Source organism: Betta splendens, chromosome 11 (assembly GCF_900634795.4).
Source record: "Betta splendens chromosome 11, fBetSpl5.4, whole genome shotgun sequence".
In the NCBI taxonomy this organism is placed as follows: domain Eukaryota; kingdom Metazoa; phylum Chordata; class Actinopteri; order Anabantiformes; family Osphronemidae; genus Betta; species Betta splendens.
The window spans coordinates 8,504,181-8,515,379 of NC_040891.2; the positions used below are offsets into that span (position 1 = coordinate 8,504,181).

General features: G+C 42.0%; 1 protein-coding gene across 3 annotated transcripts in view; it reads right to left on the reverse strand.

The window, feature by feature from the left end:
• The window catches only part of ctnnal1 (catenin (cadherin-associated protein), alpha-like 1), a 36,957-nt gene extending 30,150 nt beyond the window's left edge, over positions 1-6,807 (reverse strand). For 2 of the 3 annotated variants that reach the window (XM_029167137.2, XM_055513044.1), the window contains exon 1: positions 6,403-6,807. In XM_029167137.2, coding sequence (XP_029022970.1) covers positions 6,403-6,498 — 96 coding nt within the window. In that variant the 5' untranslated portion in view covers positions 6,499-6,807. The remainder of the gene's footprint in view (positions 1-6,402) is intronic. The other variant, XM_029167136.3, reaches the window with a different exon arrangement.
• Positions 6,808-11,199: the final 4,392 nt, after the last annotated feature.

An 11,199-nucleotide genomic window follows, 5' to 3' on the forward strand; every position in this document is an offset into this window, starting at 1 on the left:
GACAAGAAAGCAAAATCAGGAAATTGGGCAGAGCAACAGAGGAGGGGTGGAAGGAATACAAACATGGAGCTATAGCATCTTAGACTCCGACACATCCTCCCCAGCACCTTAACATCACACCACGGCCTCCTGCAGCCACTGCGGATGTCAGTGCAAGGTACATCACTATCTATCAGATAACTGACACTTTCATTACCTTTGCAATAAAACTATCTAAAAAATACATATTACATACAGTACAAAATATAATATATCTAAAATTAAGTTATACAAACTTTAAATATTTGAAATTTTCTCGCAATTTAGATAAGGAAATGTTTTGGTATTCTATGTTCTCTGTGTCCTTCATACTCTCTTTGTTCTGTCATGTCAAACCTCATCTCTTTAAAGAAAAACTCATTATCAAGAGGGGAGAAGTTCAAAGACACTAGAAAAAAGCAATTAACACATACAAGTCAGAATAAAGAATTCCTCAAGGGTACAGTCACCAATGGTGCTGCTGCACAGGAGAAAAGAATAAACATGATGACTTGGACAGCATTGATGGGCCTACTTCAGATAGATTTATTTTGTATGACTTTCAATGATGGAAATCATTATACTTACACTTCAGTAAATATTATACTAACAGCTTGCAGTGATATTCACCAGTAGCAATGTTCCCATGAAACTGTTTTGTATCTGTTTACCTTCATTGCAAAGTGCTGCATAAAAGTAATTTAACACCTATGTTACATACGTTTTTTAGATTCTGCATGACTAACTCTTTCCGAGGAAGTCAATATATATCATTGTCACTGCGAACAGGATCAGTACACTAAATATTCTTAAGGGGATTTTTAAATAGCTGTATTTAAAGAAGCCACGCTAATTATGTTACTGCACTTGTGACATGACTCTTCTGACATGACTTTAGACCGCTCGTACAACTGGTCGTGCCTTCTGCAGGATTTGCAACATGTCCCCTAGAGAGGCTGAGTCTCCACATCGTGAACAACTGTTAAAGCCAAAGTAAACCGCCAAAGACTCAAATTATCGCTAAACCAAGGCAAGAGACCACCAACAGTACAGCTGGCCTGAAGACAATTAACTTTCTGCCAAATACGCCTCTGTTTACCTGAGGTTCTCCTGATATGTTGACTATTTCTAGCAATGCATGACACGACATGTGGGAGAGTACATGACTGCAAGATTACAGAGGGCTGTCCTCTCACGCTCTTCAGTTTCCTCTGTGCTGACAGCATGAAGAGTGACACCTCATGTTTCCGTCCATTTTCATAACTCTGTCCCTGTTTTTCTAATATAAGGAGGAAGACATTAACCCTAAAGAGCACATTAACTATATGTGTATTCCTTTTAAAGTTTTACGTGTGTATTTACACATGGTCGAGCTGGAAATGCTGCTTTATTTAAGTTCACAGATGGTCTCTGCATGCCTGTGGATTAATGAATGTCAATACGTTTGTCCTTGTATGTGCTTCAGGGCATAAGATTATGCATCTGTTTCAGTTCACAGGGTGTTTCCAGTGAGGCTGGACATAAAATCACCACATCTATACTGATATAGCTGCCTGTGTGAAAACAACTGGGAGACTTCACATTACTGTCTTATCATCCTAAACTGAAAATCTACTGTATATATAAGCAGATAATAATGCAAATCAGTTACTTATAACAAGGTTATAGACAAGGCTAAGCTTTTAATCGCCTTTGCAGGCCTTGGAGGCCCTTCCACCTGAGACACAAAGAATAAAAACAGAAAGTGGAGATGAGGTGAGCTGAGGTGAGTGAAGTGATAACATTCAAAATAAGTGGATGGTTAGTCTGTTTTTTTGTAGCTGAGATTCCTCCAAGTCTGGAAAAATAAAACCAAACTGTCTCCATGACTGAAAAACACTAAAACATGGTACATTCTAGAGAATGGGTAACTAAAATTGCTTTCCATTTTGAGCTGACACAGAATGGATGACTTTGAGCTAGAGCGACTGAAGTAATTCTACTTTGAAGCTCTCCCATAATAGGAAGGATGCTTAATCAATACTTTATCAAGCTCCCAGCTGCAGTTAAAGGTATTGGTTGCAAGCAGAAGCTGTTCTTGAAACAATTAAAAGTGACTATTGCTATTAGCTGCAGCCATCAGATAACTTAAATGGCCAAAATGGTGAGATAGCTTTTATCACCATTAAGTTAACTCTGCTGTTCTGTCTTGCTGACTGATCCCTTTAGGCTGGGTTATTTGAAGGTTTTCAGCACACACACACAAATACAAACAGCATCTGGAAGTGTATTAGGGAGAGAAAGATCAGTGGATCGACATGTGAGACAGACCCTTTTATCGACACTTAAAAGGAACAGCAATCTGTAACGACTCCCATGACAGCAATAGTGTGAAGAGTGCACGAGGGAGGACAAGGGGGAAACAAGGATCAAGCAAGCCTTGCTCACCCATGATGGCACAGTGTACTGAATGTGTGTGTAAGAGAAATCCTAAGGACCATGACTACAAAAGAAAACCAGAGCTTTTCAGGTTTCAGGCAGTGTGTGTTTCAGGTGAGTGTAATTATAAATGAGAGGATCTGAATGTTCCAAACCCACAGAGGTATCTGACTAATGCAACTAATTTAATACTAAACAATTGGAGTTAAGTGGAATTATACTCCATTGCTAATAACTGCTTGTGTATACTACTTAACACGCAGTAGGAATTTGTCCTAACCCTTATTTACATTCCCCAGCCTTACTGTGATTCCTGTAGATGATGTTTGAACCAGGGGAGATGTGTCAGAACAAAACACTAAACCACACACTTTGCCAGTGTCAGACCAAAGGTGAATATAAGGATATAAATTCACACATTAGCAGTTCTTTAATGGCACAACAAGGAAATCAGTGGCCTCGCTGTGCCAGCCTACACCAAAACTGTCATCAGACAGTGTTGTTTTAGTTGGAACCTCAAACCCTGACGGCTGATAAGGTAAGATAGGTCATGTCGTTAACAAAAATGTGAGCGATTACACAAGAATGTCAAACATTGGCCCAGCAGACTCATTTAATGGCCATTGTCCAAAAGTAAACAATAAGTATGCATTTACACAGACACACAAACAAGAGTGAAATCCCAAAAACCTTCTAACACACACACAATATAGTCCTATTTTGTCCCTTTCACAGGAAGTCAATATTTTGTCCCTGAATGTGTACATATGCATGCTTGTGGCACACTGTAATCCTCGTGTGGTTTTACCTTGATGCCAGGGATGTGTTTGTCTTCATTATCGTCATATGGCTGGAGGAAGCAGATCTGTTAGGGCTTGTGGTGACAGTAATGCTTCTCAGCCTAGGTACAAAAAACTACTTCACAACCTGGATGATTTTGTGACCCCACCACAGGACATCAAGACAGAAATAACCCCTGGGACTTCAATTACCCTGCATTTCCAAATTTCCCAGAAAGACCGATGAAAATGTGAAGAACGACTGAAGTTGCAGAGCATTTAAGTGAATTTAAGTGTTTTTTATCAGCATTTTGTTCACTGCAGAATTTATGTGAGAAAAAGAGACTGTTCTGCAAAGTCCCAGCTTTAGACCTGTCACAAAGCTTTTGCTGGGCTAATAACTATGACTCTCAGTCCAAACTGTAAACAAATCAACACCCAAACACTTTTTTGCTTACAGTGCTTTTGCGCGTCAGAAACCAAAACTGCAAGCATCACTGAAGCCACGGGAGCATGGGGCATTTGATGCTAACGAACTTAGATGGAGAGCAGATTTTCTAAGACCAATTATGGCAGAAAATCTTTCAAAAAAACTCCTGGCATGGCCTTTGGAGAAAAATGAAGGATCTAGCAAAGCTATGTAATAACAAGGCATGTGTTACAAGCGATAAATGTTCACCAATGTGATCAAAGCCTGAGATATTGCTCACGTGCCCTTTCATTCCCACACATCTTTACCTCAAAACAACACCCTTACACCTCATCACCTTGAGGACCACCGTGTTCACATCCACCCAGAGTTGCTGTGTCTTTACCCAAAACTGTTATTTTATTAATCACCTCTTTGAAACAGGAATCAAACCTCAAGGAAACGGGAGACAGATTATTGGTAATTGCCTTCCAGCTGATTTAGGACCACATCACAGGTAGGACACAGAACAGTGAGCAGTTTGGATTATTTTCCCTTTAACTTGCCTAATGCCCCTCATTACTCTCACCGCCACCACCGCCTTTAACAAAAAAAGTTTACTGGAATAGATGTAAAATAAAAGGTGAAGAAAAGCCCAGCAGTAAATTCCTAGCTGAGGAGAGTGCTTGTGCTAAATTAGGAAAAGGCCCTTTTCTGTTTTGAAAAGACTGAAGAGTGTAAATGAGGGTAAGACGCAGCCAGAAACATCCAGCTGGTGAATTATGAAAACTCAGACACATTAAAACATAGTTTAAACTCAGCAGCAGTAGTGCTGTGAATAAGGATTTGCTACAGATGAGAAGTAACAAAGACATGGCTGACGCTGCGTTCATGTGTACTAGTGCGGCAATCAGCCCCAACATTAATACCACCTGGTGGTTTTAACACTGTAGTGGACATGAGTCAGCACAGGAAAATTTTATTACGCCGACTCGAATGACCCAATTAGACCAAACTCGAATTAAAAATCATTCTTCCTCATGACCACACCTACATGTCCCCTAAGGAGTTTGAATGACTAAATTACTGCTAAAAATTGAAGAAATGCTAATGTGACATCACATCATTCATCACATGCATCACTAAATGCAGTTTGTATTCAGATATGCAAAGCTATGTTGCTATGGGGATATATCTCAGACTGAGAAAAAAAGAAAGTTAGAAAACACTGTCCTTGAAGCCCACAACTCCGCAGCGGACTATGATATGAATGTTTTAACAGTACACAGCACATTGTTCTTTGCTATAGTCTGGAGTACAGCCAGTTCTCCTGGCTTCAGGCGGCAGAGGTGCACCATACGTTTGCTGCAGCGCAAATATAATTAAGATAACGTGCAGTACAGCAGATTTACAGTATGCTTTTGAAGAGGTCTATAGCAGTGCTGACTATCAATATTCTTTTAGTGAGTGCTGTTTTTAGCAAAGGTTAAAGCGTACCTGGATTTACCATCTCTTTCACCACCACTTCTAGACTTTTCTTCCTTGCTGTAACTCTGAATGACGGGGAACTAATTTAAAACGAAGTGACAAGAAAAGCGCAGCCCCTAACGAATGGCACATTCTGATAACTAGCCGGCATCTTGTCAGTTCAGGGTGACCTTCTACGCTCCGAGCGAGGAAGCAGGCGCTCGGTGTTCGCACTGATCTTCCACCGTCGCACTGGCTCGACTCTGGCAACCCAGCGGCGAGGCGCCTCCCTCCTCCGCTGGCTCTCAAAGGAAACAACAGAACATTTACGGATCTCCGCCTCGCGAGCCCCCTGCACAGGGGTCGATTAGCATGTATAAGACTGGTGGCCATTGCCTTATTCAAAGCATGCACCCACCCAGCTCTCATCCTTTGTAACATGCAGCAAACAACGGTGGAAAAAATTTCAGACAGACGCTTTTGTCAAATGACTCAGCCGCTGTTGTTCCTGAAAATTAAATTTGGGAGCCTAGTTATCATCATCATAGACGTTCAGCCCATTTTGTGCACTTTACGATAAGATGATTAATTGACTCATTGACCGTAACTCCACTCTTTGAAAGCTGGGACTACTGTTTGAGTGGGCAAGACAAGAGTTGTTGAAAGTATGCAGTGGCCTTAAGTGGCTCTTTCAGCTTCTACTGTTTATTGGAAAACAAAACACGTGCTTGAAAGTGGCTCAGTTAGAGAAGTTGGAGTCAGGGCAAAGTTAAGTCACGGCAGCAAAGAGGGGGAAGCACACAACACAACCTCTGGTCAGACTTTTCTCCCCTAAAGAAGTGATTTCTCACAGAAACGCTTAAAATAAGCTAATCACGGTGCAGTCATCACCCTGCTTCTCAACACTGCTTTAATTGTCCACACTCTACGGTGCAGTCTAGCCTGTTATGCAACTTTGCCAACTCTTTGCTAACAAACAGAAACTCTGTGTTTCTGGTCACATGAAGCATCCAGTGAAAGCTTCCAGGTTCTGAGGACTGCGTGCAACTTGTACCGACCGTGTTGTAACGTATACTAACACAATAGCCACGTTATGACAGCGGTTGTAACGTAACGGCTAAATTTCCCTCGCGCGAGGGAGGCTTTAAATGCAGCGCGAGACGTTAACGTGCAGGTAAACGCGACGTTAAAAAGTTAGCTTCGCGGGACAGAACGCGGCTGCTTGTTGTGAAAGCAGAGTGTTGTTTAAAAAGTCCAACAGGTTCATAAAAGCCAACGCGACGGGTCGTTCCGTCTCAGTACAACACTCACCTGCGATACGAGAGGAATGAGCGTCTGCTCCACCGAGCGAGTTTTGATTTCCAGACCGGAATCAAAGTTACTGTTGCCGCACGGAGATGAAGCCATTCCCGCCGCCGAGCTCTCGCTGCTTGGCACACTCGCACACTCGCACACATACACACACGCGCGCGCGCACACACACACAATACGCGGCGCTCGTCGCTTCACCCACAGCCTCTTCCTTTCGCCGTTCGCCCGCAAACTGCCGTGGCGGACTCGCGGTCACACACCGGGCCCTCCTCGCTCGCGCAGACGCTCCGCACGCGCGCGCGCGCGCTCTTTTAATCCACTCTGGTTCGGCGGTCGTGCCGCTGCGCCCGCTAATGTCCATGTAGTTTACTCAACTAAGGCAGGGGGAGCGGACTGCAGCACGCCGCTGTGGGCAACCGCACGCGCGCATGCACGCGAGCGCAGGAGGCACGCGCGCGCGCCTTCGCTGGTTTCCAAAGTGCACTTCTTCATTTTGCATCGTGCCAATCGGAAAGATTATTTTCATTTTAATCTGGTGTTTCATTCTCACGCAGCAGTTATTTGATTGTAGGAAACCGCGTCTAAACAGAACTGGATAAAGCCTGTGAGTGTATATTTGTCCTTGATCATAAAGACTACAATGTTCGAGAGGAATGGTGCGGCGATATTTCTCTTTAGACAAACACTTGGAGGATGAGATGAGTCACATGGGTGTTATTTCTAGATGGAATGATTGAGGTGGATGGATGACAAGATCCACTATCTCCTGTGTGCCATAAGATTCCTATAAATAATATGCCAGGATCAGATCTTCCCTTCTTGCTGATTAAAAAAAGGAACAATAACAACAATGTTATTCCTCATAATACGGCGATCATCCAGGGACTTGTATCCATAATAGCTCTTATTGTGCATGTTGTTATCTGGACCTGAGCCTGACTGAAAGATTGCCAAATTCTTTGTATCCCCAAGTGGATCCAGTAGCTATTTCTAACTTTACAAGTGCAGCCACTGGATGACAAGTGGTGAGTAACACTTCATATTAGGACCACAGCAGATGGCAGGGAGCAGATATGGCACCGTTAGTGAGGGCTTTATCATCAGCTATAGTAGCTGGCTAGTGTGTGTGTGTGTGTGTGTGTGTGTGTGTGAGTGTGTGCTTTAATTTAGCAGATTTCACTTTACAAACACACACACACACGCACACACACACACACACACACACACACACACACACACACAGTGTCATTATGAAGGCATGCAAGCAGCCTTACGTTCCCCTTTGATGAATGGTTCTACTTCTAACCAGATAATAAGATAATATCCGTGTTTTTTGATAATCTTTTTTAAAGGCTCTTTTCTAAGTGATAAGATGATAACATGCTCCACTCAGGCTCTGTGCTGCATTATTAACTCATGTAGGTTTAAAGTATTCTGGTCACAGTACATTGTTTCAAGGAGAAAGATACATGACACACGTTTAGTTATCATGAAGACAAACAGCTTCCAATCCAAAAGCGCTCAGTAAGTTTGTCTCCTAGCTGTGAACTCCCATCTCATTTTTTTCTTACCATTACCTCTTTTGTAGAATACTCAATATTAGCTCCGCAGCTTCTAATCTCTACTAGGCACATTGAATTTCAACATTTGCCTGAAAGCCCGTATAAGCAGGAGGTCCCTTTTCGAGTATACTCATCTTCCGCGTCCAGGAGTATTGCTCATTAAATAAAAGATGCTCGTTCGCGGTGTGATTGTGTTGGAAACAGCTGCTACTGTCTCTTTTCGTGCTTTAGGAGTGCTGACTTCTCCTCTCTTCCTCTGGATCATTCCTTCTGGCTGTGCAGCTCTTGGGACAGGAACTGCTGAGCCTAATTTCAGAGCGAGTTTGCACACTGCAAGAAGTAAAGCGAGTGCGCTCAGTCATATTCTCCTTTTGGATAAGCAGATTAAAAAACTGGGATTCAAAGACTGTTTCAAATTCAAAGGATTTTCCTACTTGGCCCTACTAAAAATACCTAGTTCCAGAAACCGAGGGGAAAAATCATTGTCATATGTATACAGTGTTGATATACTATTATGACACTTTTATATATATTATAACAGATATATGGCTCATATTTTGTTGTTTATCATTAAATGTTTGGAACATTTTTATTCAGTGCATTTCCCATTTGCCTCTGGGGCAATTATAGCCTTGAGCCTGTGGGTGAGATGAACTTGCCTGACAGAAATATCGCCCAGAAATCTTGTGAGGCTCCAGTGGCCTCAACAAAGAGCATCCTAGCATGATACAGTGACCACAGAGGCCTCTGTGAAGGCGAAGAGGTCAACCTGAGGCAAAGCGCCTGTGTTGGAAGTTTAGTTGGGGCCACACTGTTTTTACTGACTGACCCCGAGCTACAGCATATTTTTCTGAGATTGTCGAGAACTGATCCCAAGTTGCTTAAAGGTTTTTTTGTTAATATTGCGAGTGGGGAAAAAAAATACACCACTGAATAGAGAAGCTGGACAACATTTCAATATGTTCAAGTACAGCAGCGCTAATGAGGAGCTGGTCATCTGTCTGTCATTTGCCACCCTCCTCCTGCCAAGTAGACACCCTTAGGGACAAGGCTAATTAAATTGGATGTAAACAAAACCAGGCAACAGCAAAGTGCTTCGCAGACCACCATCCCAGTAATCCTGGCTTTTCTGTCTCCGTTTTTGTTGTTACATAAACAAGGATGCCTTGCCCATATTTGCTCAGTTTCCATCCAGCACTTCTTCATCTCAAGGCCTCATTTGTCAGACATTCTCTCTATAGTTTATAATGACAGCGCATGTAAACGGGTGGTAGCGAGATGCAATGCATAAGTGGGCAATTTATACATTCGCAGAGATGTGCTGAATAAACAGTCAGCCTCAGTCATGCAAATGTGTCTGTCCATAGCTGTTAGTAAAGTAATAGGGTATGAACATAAATAAATGTAATGCTATTTAACTAACAGTTTTGCAGTTTAAGTCTATAACCAGTTATTTGGAATTTTGTGGACCATATGATGAAACTCAACAAAATACTACTTAGCACTATTGCATCTTTGGTTTGCTTGACTCGTCTCCGTTCATCAAATATAAAGTGATCTGCTGATCACAGAGAGGACATCTTGACCAGAGAGAAAATATGACAACATAAAATAACGCCAGGGATCAATCAACTAGAAATAACTGTCTTGTTTAAGTATCAGCATTTTCAGCTTCCTCTTCATCCTTCGGCATCATTCAACTCCCTATAATCGCAGTGAGTATATTTAAATATGCAAAATAAAGACTCTCCACCCCAAACCCTGAAACCTTGGAATATTTACATAAAAGTACGATTCAGTATACAATTTCTGTAAATTATGATCCACTCTCCTGAGAATACTTGTGCTCCTCAGGCACATTGAGTTATTCAGCACTTGGTGGTCACATATAGTTCATAAATTGAATGCATTAAACATTCAGGAATTTTATCCACACTGTAAAGCACATTTAATTTTCTACTTTCATAAATTCTAAAGGAATTAGTAAGTTGGGCGACTTATGTCTGGTAGGGCTGCCTTTCTGAAATTTGGGAGCAGACTTCAGAGGACACTGTTTCAAATAAAACTTAAGGGAGCAATGTTGAAGGAGTAACCAGACACTCTTAAGCCTAGTGATAGAAAAAAAGGACAAACCCATACAATGCCCCAATGCATTTGGTTAAATGAATCTGCTGCAGGCGAGCAGGTAAATAGATTTCACCGCAAGAGGATGATGACAGCAACAGTGCACAGATAATAGAGATGTTTTTTTTTTCCCACAGACGCAGCTGTTTGGCCACATCCCAGCTATCATTTGGCTGCCACTTTTCAGAAGAGCGCTATATAGACGCATGGGTATCCTCCACAGAGAGGTCGTCTCACCCTGCCAGTTCTGTCTAAATTCTGTCTGGGCTGAGAGTGAGTGAGGAGGGGCAACAATAGCAAGATGAGCACAATCTATTTTCCAGCAAAGTGTTGGTGACAGTACATTTGTTTTGTCTTTGTCACGCAGATAAACCACATGTCAGCCCAGTCAGAGGCAATCCAACAAAGACCTGTCCAACCCTCCATCTCTGCCTTTGCTTTTTACTTTATTGTGTTGTTTGGCTCTATTCCTATTTGTCTTTGCTGCATTTTTACTTATAGTGTCTCAAGGGATCTACTGGGTAACATCACATTCTGCCTCCTGATCTTGTCAAGTGGGTATATGGAAACTCCTTGTGACAAAAGTGTTGCCTCAACCTTTGAAATCAAAAATGCCCAGGGGCCCTTTTTTTAACAAGCAGCGCTGTCTGGCTGGCAGCTAGCTCAGCTGCGACCAGTGACCCTCAGTCAACACTTGGCGAGGGAATAATGCAATCCGACATAGCAGCGTCTGTATACTGTGGCATCTTGATTGTTGCTGGAGCAATTTCAAAAATAATGAGCAAAATTGAGGCTCTCCAGTCGAGGCTCCAAATCTCCTCCAGTTATATTTTAGTCAGGCCCCTGAGACCCTGTACAATATTAAGGGAAAAATAAAGCTATTATAATAAACACATTATTAACCCCATGCTCTTTGTTTTTGTGTTTTTTGTTTTTTTCTGAAAGAACACCTGTATTATTACACTGTTTATTATTACATTTAATTACAACGCTACCCCTGGGCATTTAAAGTAGTGGCTGGTAATGTTCCTAATATAACGTTCAACCATAGGGTTATTAAAATATCAATTAGAATGTAATAACGTATAAACGTCATAAAGTTCTAATTTTC